Source organism: Desmodus rotundus, chromosome 3, assembly GCF_022682495.2.
Source record: "Desmodus rotundus isolate HL8 chromosome 3, HLdesRot8A.1, whole genome shotgun sequence".
NCBI lineage: Eukaryota > Metazoa > Chordata > Mammalia > Chiroptera > Phyllostomidae > Desmodus > Desmodus rotundus.
Genome location: NC_071389.1, coordinates 78,711,126 through 78,733,050, shown reverse-complemented (window position 1 = coordinate 78,733,050; position 21,925 = coordinate 78,711,126). Strand labels below are relative to the sequence as shown.

General features: G+C 45.9%; 1 protein-coding gene across 2 annotated transcripts; it reads left to right on the top strand.

Moving 5' to 3' along the window:
- The first annotated feature begins 311 nt into the window (after positions 1-311).
- Positions 312-21,408, top strand: CD83 (CD83 molecule). 2 transcript variants are annotated; one of them, XM_024565624.3, is made up of 5 exons: positions 312-507; positions 598-713; positions 13,386-13,605; positions 15,999-16,105; positions 17,396-21,408. In XM_024565624.3, exons 1-5 carry the CDS (start codon positions 471-473, stop codon positions 17,516-17,518), a joined length of 603 nt encoding a protein of 200 aa, XP_024421392.2. In that variant the 5' UTR covers positions 312-470; the 3' UTR covers positions 17,519-21,408. The 2 variants fall into 2 exon arrangements, with proteins under 2 accessions (XP_024421392.2, XP_024421393.2); XM_024565625.4 differs by having other exon boundaries at positions 320-507; positions 17,393-21,407.
- Positions 21,409-21,925: the final 517 nt, after the last annotated feature.

Below are 21,925 nucleotides of genomic sequence, written 5' to 3'. Positions count from 1 at the left end.
AGAGACTGAGGACCTTGGTTCCTCAGTGACGTCACCACGGACAAGCTGGGCCACTGGGGAAGCCGCTTGACCTCTCTGAATCTGGTTTCACCTCCATAAAAATGACACACAGCCTCGGCTGGCCTCCCTCCTGGCTTTGTTATGCGGTTCAGCGGGGCGGTGTAACGCGTTCGAGCGCGGTTTGCAAAGCCCCAAGCGCCCGGCGTTACGGAGGGGGGGTGGGGGGATGGCTGTAGCTGCCGCCGGGCCACAGGAGCGGCGACGCCAGCCGGGGCGCGCGGGGGCGGGAGCGCGCGCGGGCCGCGGGCGCGGGGGCGCCCCGGTGGCTGCCGTGTAGGGAAGGGCGCGCCGGCTGCTTCCGCCCCCCGCCGGGGATTCCCCGCGTGCGGGCGCCGGGGGAAGTCCCTGTGCGCGCGGGTAAAAGAGCGCCGCGTCGCGCCAGCGCGCCACAGACCGGCGATCCCCCAGCCATGTCGCGCGGCCTCCAGCTCCTGCTCCTGGGCTGCGGTAGGTCCCGAGACCGCCTGTCGCCCCCCGTCTCCCCACGACACCCTCTTTCCTCGCTTGCTCACGCCGCTGTCTCTCTCCCTCTTGCAGCTTGCAGCCTGGCGGCGGCAACGCGGGAACTAAAGGTGGCTTGTTCCGAGAATGTGGACTTGCCTTGCACCGCCCCGCGGAGCCCGCGGGTCCCCTACACGGTGTCCTGGACTAAGGTAAGCGCCGAAAGGCCCGCGGGCTGGGGTTACGTCGGCTCTATAGGGAGGCAGCGGGGACGACCTCCCTCAGGCTGGCGACCTTCTGAGCTGGCGGTGGGGGCGTCTCCCGCAGCTATCCCCAGTCTTCGACACGCCTCCCTACCCTCGTCCCAACGCTTTGAGCATCCCGGGACGCGGCAGACTTAGATTTCGTTCCTGACGAGCTCAGTCCTTTCCTGCCCCTAAAAATGGCCTGAGATGAATGACCCACATGAGACGTTTTGGGAGGGCAGATAACTGGTTGGGTCAATTCTGAAAGGCCCCTGTGGTTGGGTCGGTAGGTCAGGGAGAAGACAGCTAGGGCACACTTGGACATTGGAGGAAGATTTCTGATTTTTGGTGTTTTGTGACGGTGATGCCCATCAGTTTGGGGGTGCGAGGTGGACAATTGGACAAGAAGGACTGAGCGAGAGGCGGATTTACGTTTGTGTCATAGGTGGTAGCTTTCTGTCAGTCATCCCTTTTCTGGAATACCCTTGGCCTCCTCTTTTATCCCTTGCTTCTCTGTCCTCTGGCAGTTCTGAGAGGAGCATCAAGGAGGGCGTCTGTGAGGGTGGATGAGTGCTGTCCACGCGTGGAAGAACAAGCGTCATTGTCCCTTCTGTTAGAGGATTGAGTCACACTGAGCCTATTTTTTTTTAAGGTTTCCTTTGAACTGTAACATTTTCAGATTCTAAGATTGCGGTTCTGGTGGCATTGCAAAACCAAGCTGCCACTGCTTGCTGTCACTGGCTCTTTGCTCACCTCCTTTAATGAGGTTACTGCCACAACAGCACCTCCAGTTTAAAAGCCAAATGACTATGATATCCCAACCTTACTCTGCAGCTCTTGCTCGCTCATTGGCCGTCTTACCTTGGAGCAAAGCTCCGTGCACGTTTGTACCTCACCTTCAAAGCAGGGTTCTCTGCCGCTGGGCATAAAAGATGTGTAAGAGCCTGAATGTGTGTCTCTGGCTATTTAACAAGGCTGCATAGGAGAACATGTATATTGTGTGTGTGTCCTTGGAGACAGTGCTGTGCAACTGCCTTTGTGTATTGTGAATGGCACTCAGAGTTTGCTCTGTTGATTGGGAAGGTGGGTGCTGAGGAGTTCAGACTGGCACCCAGTGAGTTGTGCACAGTGGAAACGGTGCTGCTGTCTTAGCCTTGGGGCACCGTGTGTGTGTGAAAGTAGGTTTGTTATTCCTACTTCATTTCCACCTTATTCTCTGTGGGATCAGAGAACACATTTCCAAATTGTTCTCACTGTAAAAATAATACTATTTCAACAAAAGTCGTTGAAAACCAGTATTATTTGAGTATTCCTCATCTGCTAAGCTCTGAGGTAACTATTTAAATATATTAGCTGTTTCGTTCCTTCCAACAGATCTTCCAAAAGATCAGTACTATTTGTGTTTTTGCCTTAGAGATGAGGAAACAGCCTTAGGGAGTGAAGTAACCTTAGCACTGTTACGTGACTGGCTAACTGATGGAGCTGGGATCTGGACCAAGTAGGCTGACTCCATAGCCTGAGCTCTTGAAGGTCTATCTTGATGTTTGTTTTCTTGCTTAATTACTTAAGGTGGCGATTTTTAACCGGTGTGGCGCAAGAATTTTTAAAACATGCAATACCTGACTATTTAGTCAGAGGCACTGACCTCTTTTCGCCTTAGACTGTCAAATGAAAAAATAACAATAGTCAACACAACAATAGTCATCTACTCTGAATGAATCAAAATTATACCTATTTTTTGTCAGATCAGCAAAAAATATATTGGTGTGTTGCAGAATTTTAGTAATTAATTAGTTTACGTGTGCCATGAGATGAAAAAGTTGAGAATTGCTGACTTAAGGTAAAGAAGGTGAAAATGTTCCTGGGCTAGCCAGGCAGGGACTTAGTTATCTTAAAGAAGGGGGAAAACATGAAATCACTGTTCCTTCCAGAGAGTAATTAAAAAAAAAATGATGTTAATATCCCCAGGAGAGCAGTGAAAAACTACTCAGGAAACAAGCAGATGAAATTTCAGACTGTAAAGATCAAACAGTTGTCAAGTTAAATTTTCTTGCACGAGGTCGCTTGGAATGATTCAGTAAACCATAGCAATTGACCTTGGGCTTCTCCTTGGATGCCAGCTGATGATGTAACTCTGAAATGTATGGGCTTGTTTATTGAACATGGTTCTTGCATGATTTACTCTGAAGGTGTCTCAAAACCGTGTTTAAAGAAACAACAAAAGTCTCTTGGCATTGTCTCCCTCCTGTTGGTCCATGGAATAGAATCACTGAAAAATCATACCATAGTTTTTTGGTTTTGTTTTCTTTTTAGAAGTAAACTGCGATTGAGTAGTGGCGGATAGGAGAGCCATGCTCTGCCAATAAACTAAATCAGATACCTCAGAAGTGATATGCATTTTTCCTTCAAGAACTTTTTAACAGGTCTCAGCATATTCTGTAGATATTTGTTCTTTTCCAACCCAGTAATTATATGTTTGTGTTGATTGTTCTTGTACAGCAAAAATGGATAGAGTGTTCTGGAAATAAGGCCAGTGGTAAAATGTGCAAATACTTCATTTTACTGAGGATTAAGTATCTTGTCACTCTCCCCCCACGCCCCCTCCCAACTTCCTTGTAAAACATTTCATTCAAGCGGAGAGGTCTGTAAAGTGAGGACTTTAAACCTGGTGGCTCCGGCCAGCCTAGCTCCCGCCACCTCCTTTCACAGGTGTCGGTTGCCTGCTGGACACGTGCAGCAGAGAGTCTCTTAGAGCGTGGGGTTTCCACTGTCCGCCAGACTGAATCACATTCTTGCAGGCCTTCTGCATATCACAATTACAGTTATGATGACTCACAATTAAAAAGTCCATGTACCACTCAGTTCTCCAGCAGCAGAGAGCATCCTGCCACTGTCCAGTTGGCACTGATCACTGTGATTAACAGAGGACCTCTGTAAACCATGTTCTTTTCATGTGTCCTTTACCAAGTCTCAAAGTAGACAGCGTCCACTTTGTTACAGGTGGTGCCTGTAACATTAGGGTGAGTGGGGAAGGAACAGTGTCCACTTTATTCTCTCTGTTACGAAGGTACAGTCAGAGGGGGCCAGAGGGGGCTTAATATAGACAGACACACACAGGGGGGTCAAAGGTGGCACCAACGGTAGGTAGAGATAGCCCAGTTCTTCTTAACCCAGCTTTACTTTCCTTGTCTCTGGGTGTCTTCCTCTCTGGGATCCAACAATGGGTCCTCCTCTCATCCCTTCCTATATTGTACCTTTTAAGGCAGAGTGAGTGATTAGGACGAAATACAAAAGTGAATACAGTACCTCCATTAAATGTAGCTTTGAAAGCTAATGTGAGTAGATTATGGTTGTTTGGGGAGGTATTTTGGGAAAATCTGCAAATAAACTTTGGTCCAGCACTCTTCCTCCACTGGCTGAGGCCCTGGGTTAGACTGTAGCAGAAGAGGGCATAGCACAGTCCTGTGTCTGCCAGGAGTGAGAACATCCCTTAAAGGACTACATCTGTGCTCCGCACCAAGTGCCGTTTGTCCACACTCCCTTTAATGAAGCTGCATGGGTTTGGAGGGAGAGGATGGCGCTGGATGGAGTGTTTGGGCATGGTCACCGTTTGCTGCTCTGCTGCTGAGTGCTTACTAGTCAGGAATGTGCAGCACCATTTTCATCATGCCAGGAGCTCTGACAACCTATGTTGATGCATAATGAAAGAGGATATATAGTTCATTTCCGGGTGACGCTATGGGGGACAGACATGTCACAAGACAAGTGCCCTTTTTAGATGATTTCCAAAGGAAGGGAGAAAAGGGAAGTAAGACTCTGGTTTCAGAGAATCGACCCAACTTGAAGTTTATAATATTTAGAAGAACCCTAGCTGGGGAAGATCCTGGGATGTCCCGTGGACTAAGGGATCTGTGGGAGAGCGGGTTGATGGCTTGCATAAGGCTACTCCCCCACACCAATGTTTCTTATTCTTCGTTATGAAGCTGTCTTCCATGGACGTTGCTAATCTCCTCTTCAGTGGAGTTATGTTTTCTGTCTCCACCATCTTGTGTAATAATGAGCCACACAGCAAGGAGGCACTGAAGAGAGCAAAGTGTTTTGGGAAGGGCTGAAGTTCATGAATGGCCCAGGCAGATGTGATCGGTGCAGCCATAGACCCTGAAGGACCCATGAAGGAGCCAATGCATGCCACTCTCTGTACTTCCTTGAGTTTAGAATGCTATCTTTTGTAAGAGAGATTTAAAACATGTCTTTAGGAGGAAAAGGAAACACTTGTACATTAAATACAGTGGCACTAAAACATTGAAAGGTTGAAAACAATGTGTGTACTGGCATCAAAGAAAAATCGTACTTTCCCCATTGGCACCTGTCCTACTCGATCTGGTTGAGTCACTTTTATCCATTCCACAGGAGTTCAGATTATGAAAGACATAAAGCTGGTTTTCAGGTGTCTGTCATATTTACACTTTCATTATTTAGTAAATACTTCTAAGTCCCAAGTATGTGCTAAGTCCTGGGCCTGGCAGTGGCCATCCCAAGATCAACATGGACCTTTTGGCAGAGGACCATCTGGAGCAAAGGCATGGCCGCAGGAATCCGCAAGCATTTGGGGGAAGCGATGGGTAACCTGTGATTTAGAGCCAGGGGGGATTACACAGCACAGGCTGAGAAATAATGTTAGAAAGTAGGCTGGAAACAGATTGTAAAGAACCTTGAATGCCGTACTTTAAGGCCTTGAACTTTATCCTTTCGCCAGCAGGGATCCACTTAAAAGTTTTTAAGGAAAGAGGATGGAGTAATGAAAAATGCCATATTTCTTGTGGTACAGGACAGAATATGATTCATCCTGAACGACGAATCTCAGAGTGAGGCTTTGTTCTTTCGCTACAGCGAAACTCCAGCAGGTTAACGCGGTAGGACTTGAACACATGCATGGGAGAGTGGGCAAGGTGGAATGTGGCTGCCTCAAAGGGGGCAATAGAAGAACTCTATGCCAGACCAGAATGGTGGATTCACTGAGAATTTTGGACACTGATGAGTCAGCAAAGTTGCTGATATCTTTTAGCTTGGAAGAGGGTGGAGAGGAAGAAGGCAGCTGAGACTTGAATAGGAAAAAAAAACCCTAAGCACTTGTTTTCCATGAATAAAAGGGGGAACCTGAGTCACATGAGGACTGGACTCTCTTCGTTCTGTATTTGGTTTTATCACTACACAAAGAAGAAGAAGTGAAAAGAAAGTCTCCGTGATGTAAGGGAAGGTTTGATGTAGGGAGGACCAAGAAGAGATTTGCTTACCTAAAAATAAGCATTGCTCCATCTAAAACTGTTTCCATGATCCCTCTTGGTTACTCCTGCCATGACCCCACATTTTCTACCAGCGGTCCTTAGCTCAAACCAGACCTAGACTAAAGTAGTTCCCTAAGATTCTTTTAGACCCGTAAGCATATTTTTTATTTCTGTTTTTGCACTGGAGATACTTGGGTAAAATTCCTGTGTGTCACGTAGTGCTGATTGATACAGGCATAAGAACGTAAGGCTTGTTAGTATCACTTGTAGTTTTCTGGAACATCAACTAGTCTGCTCTCCTTTTTGTACCAGTTCTGCAAGATGGGATCAATTCCAGAAGAGCTGGTGGTTGTCTGGGATTATGGGTCCAGCTGGGAAAACTTATGGGAAAATAAGGATGCTAGTTGCCATAAATTATTCATATTTACCTTGGACCAGACTCACAGGGGCGGTTCTGGAGAGCAGAGGCTCTGAATCAAATCAGGCGCTGGTGCCTTATTCCCTGAAGAGTGGGAGACATGTGAGTCTGAGGCGAAAAGCAGGATTGGCCTGGAGGCTGGGGCCCTGTGGGATAACCCCCATGTGCCACATTTATTAGTGTGGTGGTGCAAGGGGTCCCTATCAGTTAGGATGCTTTCATTTGTGAAGGATTACAATTCGATCAGAACTAGCTTAAAGAAAAGGAAATATATTGGTTTCTAGAATTGAAGTGGAAGAAATTTAAAAATCAAAGTATGGTTTACACTTCAGTTACAGCTGATGTCGTGGATTGAATTGTGTCCCACAAAAAGATATGTCCCAGTCCTGATCCCTGCTGTGTGTGAATGGGACCTAATTTGGAAATAGTGTTTTTTCCAGATGTAATCAAGTTAAAGTGAGGTCACATTCGATTAGGCTGGGTCTTAATCCAGTGACTGGTGTCCTTAAGAGAAGAGAAAACAGAGACAGTGACACAGACACACAGGGAGAATACTACGCGAGACGGAGGCAGAGACTGGAGTGGTTTGTCCACAAACCGAGGAATGCCCAGAATTTCCAGCAAACTGGGAGCTAGGAGTGAGGCACGCAACATACTCTGGCCTAGAGCCCCCAGACACAGCGGGCCCTGCCAGCACCTTGGTTTTTGACTTTTGGCTTCTGGAACTGCAAGAGAATCAATTTCTGGTGTTTTAAGCTACTCTGTGTGTAGTACTTGGTGATGGCAACTCTAGGAAACAAGCTATATTCAGAGGGTTGTGAATGTCCTCAGGGCTGCACGTCTTTCAGTGTCTCCACTCTTCCTTCCTTCACGCTGGCTTTATTCTCAGCCTCCACATGGCAGTTAGATAGTAGCCAATAACCTCAGACTTGTATATCCTCCCAGGGCTAAGTGCAAAGCAAAAGATTTTGCTTTTCTTTTAATATTTCAGTGAATGTCTCATTATACTTAAGTGGCTTTGATTGGGTCATGTGTGCTTCAGAACCGGTTTATCTGGTCACAGGTGTCGGGCTTGAGCGAGGTGTGCCTCCTCTAGAACCAGACGTAGTGCCCTGTGAAGGGCATGGCCTCAGCTTGTAAGCATGCGCCTACCAGGCCCAGCAGGACCCACGAGATGGAAGGAGGGTGGTTGGCATGAACAGTGTGTGGTCTGACGTTACCTTCAAAGGGTTTTTGACATGTTATGATGGTGCTTTAGAAAATTCAGAGGGTTTTGGGTATTTTAGAGACATTGGGAGTAGAAAAGTAATTTCTTCCTAGAGCAGAGATTGGGACTTTCAGGAAACTTTGCCAGAGAGGAGATTGGAAGTATCAATGATAAGGAATGACTGAATGAAGTGGATGGAGTGGAAAGCTATCAGAGATAATTCCTATTACCAACATTATCAATTACAAACCACTTTTATGTGTTTTCTGGCTTGATTCTTAAAATAACCCCATGAGGTCAGGAAGGTAGTTCCACATGAGGAAATGAGACTCAGAGGTGAAGGAATTTACCCAAGTTGACCCGAGAAGCTGGGGTGTGACGTCAGGCCTTCTGATTCCAAGGCCAGTGCCCTTGTATTGATAACTTTCTCATTGTATTGAAACCTCATTCATTCAGCAAATGCCTTTTGAGTATTTCCTGTGTGCAGGGATGTATTTAGAATGCTGAGTGAAACCTTGGCTATGGAAAGAAAAGAGAGTAGTCACATTTTTAGGACTTTCTGTGTGATTGACACTGTGCTACATGTCCACCTCCATTGTCACAGGTATCTTTACCCCAACGTGGTGAGATAGACTTCCACTGAAGCCCCATCTCCGTGGAGCAGATGAGTCCCGAGAGCTGTTCAGTCAGTTAGCAAGAGCAGAACTCGCCGTGCTGGGGCTGGGGTTTGGTTCCAAGACCAGCACCGGTGTTCTTAATGATGTTGCCTCTGCCATGTTCAAGGCTCTGTTAACAGCCATAAATCCAACCCTGTCTGCTAGATCCAGTAAATTTCAAAGTGGAAAATCATTTCTCCAATAAAACTACACTTAGAAAAAAAAAACGATGTTAACGTGCATACATTCTACCCTCATTAGGACATCAACCTCCAAGCCAAACTGTTTTGCACATTATAAAGAGCTGTTTTTATGATGGATGGTGATTATATTGGCACTTTAATTGAGTCAGAAACCAAGGTACGTGAATGTTAGTGCATGAGAAATGCAATAAAAAAAAGCTGTTCAATGTTATTGGAATATATCAGATTAACTCAATACCACCTTTAAATACTTCAAGAATATACCTTTAAAATGTTTAATCAAATTTTTGAATTAAACATATATGTGCATATATATGTATATACACGTTGTCCCTCAAAAAAATCTTTTCTATTGAAAGTAGTTAGTTTCCTATCACGTTCTTAACAGATCTCTTTATAATTAATTTAGATTTCAGGCTTATGATCAAAATTCTTTCTTTGTCATAGAAATGGAAATGGAGCCCTCTTAGAGTCAAATATAGTATTCCAGGAGATTAGCATGTAGTTGGATAAAGTGATGTAAACTTAGAAAAACACTTTATACAATAGAGTTTTTGACTAAAATACTCATTCATTTTCAGCCACATTTAACTATTTATTTGATTTCTTTTATTCTAGTTCAAATTTGTCCATCATTTAAAAAAAAATCTTAATCCATGTGCCCTTAAAATTAGTACTTGCATTTAATTGGTTTAGCATTCAGCAAATTAAAGAGAATTTAGTTTATTTTGGGCTGTGGTTTCCTTAAGGTCAAACCGCAATTTTAGAGAGAGAAGATAGTATTTAAATTATTCAGTCAAACTCGTTGCCTTGAGACAAGTCAGAAATCCATAGATTTTCTGAAAGTGAGATATCCTATATGTTACTCTTTCCAGTCCAACCAAAAAAGTAGAGTGGTCAGCATGAGAGTTAACTCAGGGAATGTGGATTTTTAAGACATAATTGGGATGAGTATTTTGAGGAATTAATTTGCCCAAATCTTGTTGTGGTTTAGCACACTACAACATTAGCATTGTAAAGCACGCGTAAATCATTCCTGTCAATTTATTCTTGGCTGTGAATGAATCCGAGGGTTCCTTTGTTATAAATGACTATTTCCTATAATGCTTTTTGCAGAGAGGCAGTGAAACGCTTTTAGATTTTGAATGTTTAAAGAGCTGTTCTTGCCAGTTAATTTTGAGCCAGCTCAAATGTTTGTAAGAACTCATAAAAACAAAGCAAAGTTGAGGATGGCCCATTTACTGTTACTCTGTTTTCCTCCCACTGAAGTTCCCCTTCGGTTCTCAGACAATGCTGCCGCGCCATGCAGAATCTCGTGGTGCTGCTAGTGCCCACTCTCATTTTCAGCATGAGCCATACACATAAAAACTGCCACTATTTTTGTGACTGTAGGCAGATCCCAGATTCCCCAGGTGGAGTCACATGAGAAGGTGTTGACACAAGAAATGTCCAAGCTGTAGAGAATTTTTATGAGTTTATTTGAGCCAAACTGACGATAATTGCTGGGGAGCAAGATCTCAGTGGATTGAGAAAATGCTCCGGAGAATGGCAGTTTTGCAACTTATTTTATATATTAGAATCAAAGGATTATATGAAATCCATTGGTGGTATACTAGGGGGACAGGAGAAGGCAAAGTGGGGAAATCTCTGGGATTGGATAAAAAGACGATATGGGAAAATACATATTTGTTTTGCATTGGTGGGCACAGGAGAGTTAACAATTCACATGTATAGCACATGGAGATGGTGCAAGGGGAACAAGGTAATAATGAGTGGGGGATTCCATGTACTTCTGCCCTGGTGCAGCGGATTGTGCCCTGAGGGTCTGACAAAGAAGATTGCTCTGACATTTCAAAGGTATATTATCTTAGATGCAAAAAGACAATAGATGGGCTCACTTAAGGTAAAGACTGACTTTTGTCAAGGAAGCTATAGGCCTAGGATGTGACTACCTGCCATGACCCACTTTTTGTTAGGAATTTTTATGTTCAGACCATCCTGTGTGGTTGCTTTCAGGCTCCGAGTTTGTGAGGCCGCCGAGCAGGCCTCCCCTGAGCTTGTCAGGTTTAGTACCTGTGTGGCCCCTTTTTCAGCTACAAAAGTCGATCTTAACAAAAAGAAGGGGAATAGGCATTGTCTGTCCTCACAGCTTGAAGCTAGAGGAGGGTTATGAAATACTTCCAGGCACATTGTGTGGATTTACAGGTTTCTTTTGCTGGAGTGAGTTATCAGGCAAAGAGAGTTATTTGTTACTGTGGCCAGAGTTCCCAGGCAAAGCCTGTAGTTTTTCTAGTTCTCTGGGTCCTTCAGGAAGACCGTGGAAGGGACCACTGGGAGATGGCCCCATGAGAGGTGAGATACTTTGCCGTGATCCCCCGATGGCTGGAGTGGCTCAGGACATCAAAATTCTGCAGGTTGCCTTGGGGTCCTGTGTTCTGCCTTTCTCTGACCTCTTTCTTACCCTGCCTTTGTTTTACTATTTCAAAATAACTAGAGACCTGCTGGAGGTTTTTCTAGAGGCTCATGGGAATCTGACCATCAAATAAATTATTTTTGTTGTTACTACTGCTGATGCTCAAAATGAATCCTCTTCTGCATATAGGCAGAAGGCCAGTGCCAGCCAGTTCCCATCAGTTGGGTGTAGTTACTTAGGAGGCTCCAGGCAGCCAGCATGATAATGGGGCCGCTTTATGTAAATAACCGCAGCAGTTTATGTTTCCACCAGCTCCACAGGGGTTGGAAGGTTTGATCTTGACTTTCAGATGGGTCTTTCTGAGCTGAGGGAGAGAGCACTGGATGGGAGAGGAGGCCCCCAGGAGAACACCAGAGGCAGATCATCGCAAAGTGATTGTTGCAGTGGGTTTTCATCTCTTCAGATGCAGAGATTTCTAGCAAAAGAGAGTTCCAGTGAAGTCTGTTAGAAAGAGATCTGAGTTCAACACATCTGGAGCTTTAAGTTTGAAGAGACATCACCATGGAGATTGCAGAGACTAGGCTGAGTTGATTAGTTCAAACTGGAAGAGGGCAGTGGGGAGTCTCGGAACAGGTGGCCCTGGATGGTCCCAGGCACCTGGCCCATCTGAAGCTCTGGTAGGAGGCAGCACCTCTGCAGGCAGCGAGGCGGGGACAGGTGTGATCACACGATGAGGCTTTAGTTTGTGGTTTAATTAGTCTTGAAAGGCGAAATATTGAGCTATATTGTATGTGTTCTAGAATCCATTGGACGCCTTAATTTTTTCTAAGGTTCCTTTGCCACACCTCCTTCTTTTCCCCTTTATTTTTGAACACCTAAAGGCCTCAGTCTGTAGATCCTTGATTATTTAGGAAGGAACCTTCCAACACAAGGAGAACTGTCAAGAAATGGGATTTATGTTCATAGATTCAGCCTGAGAAAAGTCATTAGTCTTAGCAGCCCCTTGCTAGGAGTGATGGAGCAGGGCTCCTTGCAGGAGCGATACATCTGCCACCAGATGTCTCTGTAGCCCACTCCACAGGAATGCTAACTGTACCTGAAGGCTGTGGAAGCTGGAACCTGAGCTTTCTGGTGGCTTCGTAGCCTTCCCTTACTTAATAAATTAAGCAGAAGCCAGCCACTGAGAGGGGTGTGTGTGTGTGTGAGAGAGAGAGTGATTTTTCTCTCCTGAGCTTTTGCTGCCTCACTGGGTGTTCCCCTTACCCCTTGGTAATCTATTTCCCTGATCCCCTTTTGAGAAGGAGAGGAGTTGCCAGTGCCCCCAGAATAGGAGATGAATCATTGGCAGGTGCTGGCACAGACTGCGGCAGTGGAACCTGCTCATTCTGTATCTTACTCTAAGGTGGCTCTTTGGTACTGTTACAATGCTAGGGGCAGGGATCCCTGTTGCTGCTCATGGGCCAGGGGCTGCCCATGAGCACCCAAACAGTGATTGACTTTACTGTTTGTTTAAATCCACTTTAGAAGCTTTATAACATTCCATTGGAAGATGGGTGGGCAAATTAATTAAGCAAATTAGAGACATATGTGGGGAAAAAGAGTTGATGGTGAATGCAGTAGGTGCCTAATCTTTGAAGTAGAAGATGATGAAAAGACCCCAGCAGTTAACTGCAAAGATAGTTCAGGGAAAGAAAACCAGTCAGGTTAGTTTGGCTGAATTTGGCATCTGCCCTAGTTAGGCTGGTCTGTCCTGGGCTCAGTGACTTAAGCTGTAACTGCCCTTTCGTGTACATCTTGGTGTGGCCACCAAATGATCTGGCATGAAGTCCCTGCATGGCACTACTGTCCCGTCTTCCTACTTAGGAGAGGAGTAAGCGTGGTACCTCCTGAGACATCACAGAAGACACACAGCTACACAGCCTTTGGAGGACAAGGCGGCTGTTCATGGGGGGCATTCCCCTTCTGCATCTCTCCTTTCCATTGAGTTGTCTGGCAATGATCCTAATAGATTTAGGAATGTTTCCAAATAAAAGGCTGGGATACAGAAATAAGAGTCAGTCAATGGGTGAGTTGGTGTCTGAAGAAAACAAGAGAACATTTAATACAGAACAACCAGCAACAACATTTCATTTAGGGTGATTCACCCACTTCATCAGATCACCGCCAAGGCATCACTAGCATCAGCAGCAACACCTTCTTTTGTGTAGGGTAGGAGATGGGAAAGGAAGGATCATAAAATGCAGTCCTGATCTAATTCCAAAACAGACAGAGCCTTAAAGAATTGCCAGAGATTCTCTCCGCCTCCCTCCAAGGTCACACATCCACACAATATCTTGTTGTAGAAAAACCGTTGGGGATGGGTTTTATGAAGATGAGAGGTGGCACCTTGGCATGGCGGCTCAGTGCTTGCAGGTCTGTTGATAGCGCGCAATTCAATAGGATTCTTTTTTTTAACAGCTTACCAAGGACGGGGAAGAGACAATAGAGGTGCCCCAGGACGACCTGCAGAAGTATCACCAGACAGAGCAGAAGGGCCCCCTTGAGCCCCCCAGCCAAGGGCCGTATTCCCTGAAGATCCGAAATGCCACCAGCTGCAGCTCGGGGACGTACAGATGCACTCTGGAGGGGCCAGAAGGGCAGAGAAACCAAAGTGGCACAGTGATCTTGAGAGTGACAGGTGAGGTGACCTGCTGCCTTTGCTTTCGTCTTGCAGAATGTGTGTGCACTTTCTGTACGTCCTAAAGTTGCCCCTCTCCGTTGGAGCCTAAGTTGGAAGCTTTGGATCACATCTGTGGCTAATAGCTAAATTCTACTGCAGGAATGTCCTGACTTTTTTTGCTTTAAATGAGGATAGACCTACCCATCCTGACGGGGGTAGGTGACAGATGCAGTCAGACAACTCACCTGGCTGTTGTTTAGTCCTGCGAGAGTCCTTTGGAGCAAATAGGAAGTGTGTAAGTCTGATTTTTGGAAGATGGGGAAATTGTATGGTCCCCTACACCAGGTAACTGTATAATAATCTTCTCCTTTGGGGCCTCATAACCTGGCCTAAGGTGGTTGCTTCATGTTTCCCCCTTTTTAACATGAGAACAGCACTTCTCCCCACTTGGTGGTGGTAGACTTTCCCAATACCTCAACTCAGGCCAAAGAAAGAGAGTGATGTTCCAGTGACAGAACCGTTTTTGCTCCAAGAATCAATTGTCAACACAAGGATTGTCTTTTTGGATTTTTTTCATAACTTGTTTATGTAGCTTAAAAATGCTTTGCTTTCAACTTTTGCCCAATTCTTATTAGTGGCTAAGGCTTGAAATGATAAACATGTTTTCATAGAGTCCCAGATTCTGAAAATTTTTTATTTTATTTGGATTTTTTTTTAGAGAGAGGGAAGGAAGGGGGAAAGAAAGGGAGAGAAACATTGATCATTTGCCTTCTGTACGTGCCCTGGCCTGGGACTGAACCTGCAACGGAGGCATGTGCCCCAACCATGAATTGAACCAGTGACCTTTCGGTTCCCAGGATGACAGGGCGATGCTCAAACAACTGAGCCACGCCGGCCGGGGCCCCTGAGTTTTTAGAATAGCTATTTTTCCTATTCGGTATTTGAAGGGAGTCTGATTTAAGATAATACTCCGATGCTCCCAAGGACACAATCACTGTTTATTGGTCAGAGTTTGAATTTGGTTCACTGTTGCACACACGTCTCTACCCCTTTACTCAGCTTTGTTTGCCTCTGTAGAACTTGACCGTGTCAGCTCACGCTGCCTTCTCTGCTTTGCCTTCTGCTCTGTCCTGGTGCACAGTGGGCTTCCACAGATATTATCACATGAATGAGAAATGAGAGCGACTTGGCAGGAAGAGCAGAGATGAAATGAAAGAAACCTCATTTTCTTTCTTTTCCTCTTCGAAGGCCTGCAGGTGGCCCAGTTCAGTGGTCAGAGTCATGTAGACCTGGTGCAGATATTAGCTGTGGTGTTCTTCAGCATGCGATCTTGGGCAAATCTCTATTCAATCCTAAGCCTCAGTTCTCTCGTCTCTAAAATGGGGATGATAACTTCTGCAGCATAGGCTTGTAATGAAGGTTAAATGAGACATTGCACCAAAGTGCCTGGGGTAGACTGAGCGCTCAATAAATGTCAGGAACCATTAGGACGATGATTCTCAACCTTGAAGTCTCAGATTCCTGTGAGTATCCATCCCTAGACTATTGCATTAAGTTTTAAATCCAGTCTCAAGGGCCGACAGTTTTCTTGAGGCCCATCCATGGTCCATGGGGAGAACCCCGATCATCTGCACTTCACCTGCTCCTGCCTGGCTTTTAGGTAGACTCCGCAGGCAACCTTGCATCTCCAAACAGCGTATCGGGTGTCACACCTGAGTGGGGACAGCCGTGTCCACCATGTCCCCTCCTGGGCTGAATGCCTCACACGCCCTCCCGGAGTGCTGCCACCGTAGCCTTTAACAGCCCCTTGGGGATCTGTTCGGCCACCCTTGCCATTGGCCTTGGCAGCGGAGCTTTAATGATTCTACAAAAGTGATAGCTGGGCGGCTCGCCTGCCTCGGTTCACAGTCCTGCACTCCTCCTGATGTCTACAGGACACCTGGCAGTCTGCACATCGCCAGCGAAGGAAAATTATGTTCAAATCAATGAATGGTGGTTTCTTTGCCATCAAGGCAAAATAAAAGCCAGGAAACACCACACATTTGAAATGGAGGCAGATGGGCAGCAGGATAAGTCTGGACCGGACTCCTGGCCCTGCCACCTGCCTTCGTCCCTCAGCCTCTCTGAGCCTCGGCTCCTTCCTCTGAAATGGGGAAGCTCAGGCCTCCTCAGAAGGTTCGGGCAGGCGCTGTACGTAGGTCCCCTTGCACACAGCTGGAGGCAGAGTGGGAGTGCACGCTGGCCGCAGCCCCCTCTGTCACCGCTGTTGTTACTGTTGTTCTTCAGCACAGATGTGAGGGCAGGACTTAAAACAGGGACTTAAAAAGCAGGAACAAAGCATCTTTGCTTTTAGTCTGGTAGAAAAGAAAAGTCCTGTTAAATGGCTTCATATTTCACTTATTTCTTTTAAGGATGCCGTAAGGAGCGCGAAGAAGAGACTTTTAAGAAATACAGAGCTGAGATTGTACTGCTGTTGGCTTTGGTGGTTTTTTATATAACACTCATCATTTTCACTTGTGTAAGTATTTTCTTAAAAGACTGGTTATTATTACAAGATCACGTGGGGAACCAGTGAGAATGTTTTGTAGATAGTGTGAATCATTTAACAACAGGGAGAGAGCGTCTCTGTGCCCTGGGCTTATTGGGGCCCCGGACTGTGAGAATCTTTACAGCAAGTGCCCTGCTTGTTTCTTGTCCTGTGGCTCTGCACAGAGCACTGAAATGGCACACGAAGTAAGATATGTGAAGGCTGTTTGAGAAATGCCAGAGGATCCCGCTAAAGCACCAGAGGGCCTTGTCGTTACAGTGGCAGAGAGTGTGACACTGACCATCCACCTTCCAGGGCAGAGGCAGTGTCCTTGTGAGCAAGTGAGCAGCAGTGTGAGATCAGTGTCCTTCCCTTCACCTGCCCTCCAACTGTTTCCTCTTTCTGGTTCTCTCCTCATATTTTGTTACTTCTGCCCACTTCTTGAGAAGTAACCCTGAGAGGCCAGAGCAGTGGGGTGCACAGAAAGCGGCCTGTGCTAGAGGGTGGCTGGCCAGGGTGTAGGCGTCGTTGACGTGGCTTTGAGCTATTGGCAGCAGCCTCCCGCTTAAAGACCCTGAGCCTCTTTCTACTTAGCTGCCCACCTGTGTAGACCGAAGTTATAGGGGCACAGGGTCAGCTCTGGGCCTGACCCACCAGGAAGTGATCTTTCCCATATGTCTCTGCACCATCAGGAAGGGCTGGCTACTTACAGACTGGGACAGAGCTCACCCAGGAGCCCTGCCAGGGCTCCTTTTTTTTTGTCCCCAGTTGAGTCCATTTACCTGCCTCCCTGGCCATGTGCTCATCACTCTGGTTGCTATTTTAGCCATTAGTTAATTAAAAGACTCCTGTGAGCACCTACTGTGTACAAGGCACTAAACTAGGCACTGTAGGGGATATAAAGAGTTGTAGGACATAGTTCTGCCTCTCAAGGAGCTTGTAATTTCGTCCTTAGAGTTATTTGCACGTAAGATAATTAGAATTACTGGGCAGTAAATTTAAAGAGTGAAAGACTTTAGTTTCTTGCTGCAAATGCCTATTTCTGTGGGCACTGATTTTTCCATACAGCTGATTAACAGCAGGGGCTTCAAATGACCCCTGTCCATAATCAGTGCATGTCCTGGTCACAGTTTACAGATAGCAGTGAAAGAGTCCAAGTCCACTGTGGAGCGAGTGAGGTGGCCATTAGACCGAGGGCTCCCAGGATGGAGTTTAAATCAAGGTGGCAACTGATGCCTTTTTCCAGTTCACTTCTCATTTATCTCTCTTATTTTTCAGAAGTTTGCACGACACACTGTTTTTCCAGAGTTTTCTAAACCTGGCATGGAACGAGCTTTTCTCCCAGTCACCTCCCCAAGCAAGCCTGTGGAGCTGGTGACTCTTCACAAGACAGAACTGGTGTGAGCAGGGTTTCTGCAGGTTTCTTTCCCTAAAGCCGAAGGCTCAGTGGTGTGCTTCTGTGTCGCACAGGGCACAAGAAGCATTTGCCCCACCGAAGACGGCAGCCTTCCTGTGACGTCCCTCCCCTGACTGAAACATCTGAAGGGGACCCCACTGTACTATTTGTGACCAGGGGGTTGAAAACCGTCACATGGCTGCACAGTGTGGGGCCACCCTGCGGGGTGCTCTCCAGTGCTGCTCCTTCACCGCCACCTGCTCAGCGTTCCATTCAGCTGTCTGGTCAACCTCTTTGACATTTTTTTCAGTCATATAAAAGCTATGGTGAGATGCAGTTGGAAAAGGGTCTTGGGAAGGATGAATCTCCAGAGCTGACCCTGTGACAGACTCCTCAAGGGCAGCTGCACATCTGGGAAACATCTCTTTGAATTTGCTGTGTTTTCTTGGACTAGCCCAGATGCTTTATGTCTGGGAGAAATGGACAGGCCACGCTGGGAGACAGTGGGAAATATTTGGCAAATAATTTCCCGCTGTGAAGGTTCTGCTATTACTAAGGAGTATTATGTGTGCGTAGAAATAACAGGTCAGTGACCTGTTCCTCAGCAGGCCCTTTTCATCTGGGAAAGGCATCTATAAAGAAGCAATAAAGAAGAATGCCACTTTTATTTTTATATCTCCATATATGCTTTTCAAAGAAGGACTTGTGTTTTTTCTCCTTTGAAAACTACATCTACAGTTAGATACTGTTGCTGACGGATGAGCAACCCGACCGTGGAGAGTGAGAGACGCCAGGGAGGGTGACAGCAGGACAGGGATCTGCTTCGTGACCTGGGGAAGTGCGGGACCAGTCATGCAGTCGGGTGCTAGCCCCAGCGGTTCCACTACTCTATGACCGTGGGCGAGGCCTGTGGTTCCTGCTGTCTGGGTTGTAAGCCAGAAGGCTGTTGTATGAGTTGACTGAAATAATGTGTGTGCAGATGCCCTGAAGAAGTATAAAGCACTATACAAACTGAGGCTTTATTGAGTCACTGTCCTTACTACTGCAGTACTGTTCTGGGCAGGGGAGAATGACTTCCACTTTTTATGTTTTGCATTGTTCCAAACAAAAAATCTGCAAAGGAGACTTTCCTGTGGGGACCTGAGGGGCTGGTTCGGTGACCTGTTTCCGAAGCACCAGCCAAAATCACTCTGCAAGCCACTGGAACTTGGGGAGAAGGGAATTCACTGAAGTTACATTGCTATTTTGGCAGTTGTGTTTTTCTTATCAGATTCGGCCCTTTCCCCCCGTGTTTTCTAAAGAGATTGTGTCCCTTCAGTAGTGTGTGCGTCGCCCACACTAATGTTAGAGAGTAAAAGGGGTGCTGAGTTGATTTAGGGATTTTGCCTCTGTCTCAGCTTTTGTGTTATTAAATATATCTATGTGAATAGGGAACATTTCTCTTTTTATATTTAAAACGACTTCTTAGGCGTTGGCATGTGTGCTAGGAAGTCTGTAAAGTGGTTTGAGAACCCAAACCCCAGGTGAAATTCTAGAAATGAAAGGTTGACCGAGTCCTTCCTCTGACGGGGAGGACAGTCATGGCAGGCGGACCACTATTACATGGCACCCCTTCCTCCCAAAGGTGCCCCGAATCCATCCTGGCATTGCATTGCCCCCAGGTAGTACATGAGCAGCTTGACCACGTGCGTGACACAGGTAGGATGGGTGGAGGGAAGGAGAAGGGCGTGTAGGTCCAGAGCTCTGTACCTGGGATTCAAGAGTCTCAAATAGGCCCACTACCCCCGAAATGGTCAGAACAACTAGTGTGAGTGATTGTAATAGTTATAAAAGCATCATAGGTAAGTCCACTTTGGGAAATGGCTCTTTATAAAGATGAATGCCCATAAAATGTTTGTAGAAGTTCCAGACTCCCTTTCAGTGGAATCTGTTCACCAAAAGTGCTGGAGACTTGCTGGGGAGTCACGTTGCCTTCGGAGGATTAATCTAAATGCTTCGCAGCCCTTGGAGTTACTTACCCGAAAAACTAGGGAGGGGAAGCCCTTCATCCGTTCAGACTGACTTAGGCTGAAAACTTGATGGAGATTTGAGATTGGGTGGACTCAGCATTTTATTCCTAGTATTTGGTATAAAAAATATCTATGTGCATGTGTGTGTGTGAGAGAGAGGGAGAGGATGAGGAGGGCAGGCTTTATCAAGGAGAGTGAATGTTTTTCACTGCCTCAATTAAGGCCTATCAGCTATTTCCTAGGAAGGTAGATGGAACCATATTTATTTTTTGTCTCCACTGCCAGAGAAATCTTTGCTTTTAGAACTACAGTTATAATAACTTAACTTTGTCATGTTTTAAGACATAAATACATGAATGTCAGCTCCACATTCTTCCAAAAGAAGGCCTGTGGTTGGTTTTCATAGTAATCCTGAACCGGGTCCGTCATAGAAGACACTGAGCTGCACTCACAGAACCCAGCAGGGCCCGAATGTTTGCCGGGTTCGCAGATGAGATGTGATCGCAGCCTGTGGACGCAGAGAAAGCACACGAGGCTCGTGTGTGACCCCCAGCACAGCTGAGCTGGGAATCTCAGAGTAATGCTCTCTGATTCCCCAGCTCTTTCCTCATCCACAACTTTATTTGGTGGCATTATCTCACTCTTGTTCAGTAGTCCATCTTCCCCAGGTAAAAATAACCAAAGGCCCACAAATCTTAGGATGGAAGCTGTTTGCTTAATTCAACAACAATTGGTCCTCATAATTTTGTAGCTGTTCATTTGCAGAGTCAGGATTTATCTATTGTTGGTGAGATACAATCAATCAGTTCTTTGGTCAGAGTCTATTGTTACTGTTTATTGTCTTCTTGAGACTAGATATGTTTATTTTTGAATTTTCACCTTTAAAATCCTACCACCTGCCTTTTTGTAGCTTGTGTGTTGAGTGGGAAAAATGAAACGTTAAGTATATTTGCTGAGCATATTTGGAAGGGAATACTGTGGTAGGCACTTCACGTAGCACTTAAAAAAAAAAAAAGAAGAAAAAAGATCCTTCCTTTCCAGGAGCTTACAATCTAGTGGAAAGACAAGACCAGAGCTGTCTGTCCAGCTGCTTGTTTTACTTAACATTAGGGAAGTACACAAAGAATGGAACAAACACACAAAAAGGGACTGTTGGAGGGTCCAAATTCATGTGGGAGCACTTAGGCTTTAAAGAACTGGATCCATGGATCCATTTGAACTTGGACTTGAAGGATCAGCAGGATTTTGAATGGTAGTAACGGGACAGGGCCGTGGGAATGTCAGGGGCCCAGTCTCTGAGGCAAAAAGGTAGTGAGCACGTGTGAAAGGAGAATTACATGAGAATTTTGTAGTCACAGGGCACCCACAGTCCAGGCCAAGTAGGAAGGAGGCAATAAGGGAAGACAGACAAGTTTTAGAGAATTTGCACAGTGGGGCAGTGTCGAAGGGTTCTGGGTTAAGGAGCCATATAATTAGATTCATTTCTAGGACAATAACCAGAAAAACAAAGTGCAAGATGAAATGAAAAGGCCGTAGGAAACGGGAAGCAGGAGACCGTCTGGGAAGCAGATGGAAGCCCGAGGAAGCACATGGATGGCGGAGAGGAGGAGACTGGACACAAGCTGGCTCCTGCTCGTTGTCTTTTCAATTTTTAGTCCTCGGTTTTCTTATGATCCAAGTTGCTGTACATATTTCTTATTTTTTACTTAGGTCTCCTTTCCTTTTTAAAAAATAACAGAATGGAAAGAAAAATTATTCCTTCTGTCTTGACCTCTACATAACAGGCAGAACTTAATCATCTTAGACCACAGGAGTCCCCAGGTGTCAGAGCCGCGGAGAAAACGAGCGGCTGGGCAGTCACAGGCGGCCCGAGGTGAGAGCCGGTTTTATCCATCCGTTCCCACTCCTGCCTCAACTGTCCTGTCCCAGCAGAATACTCCTGGGTTCCGCTCTGTAATTTGATATTATATCTGGTCACCGATTGGTTGATTTAGGAAACATGGAGTGCATCACCCTAGCTCTTTAGGTTTGTTTTTCTGTGTTTACAGTCATAGCTAACATTTGCTTCTTTTGCTGGTTCTGCGCCTTTATACTTTTGTTCAAGTGATTACATGTTATATAATTACTCCTTAGCGATTTTTAAAAATGAAATCTTCCAGCAGTTGGCTGACTAACAGACCCTGCTAACAAAACATTAAGATAAGTCAAAAGATACTTCCAAGGGGCCCTAATGGGTGGTGTGTGGGTAACGTGGGATGGGTGTGAATCCGTTTTAGAGAAAGTAAAAGGGTGCCATATAACGTTTGTTGCCCCAGCGATTGAGAAGTTAGGCATGAGCCCCATCCTCTCCTTCAAAGAGAAGCTATCTCACTTGGCAGATGTGTCTTTTTTCTTTTCCACTTCTTC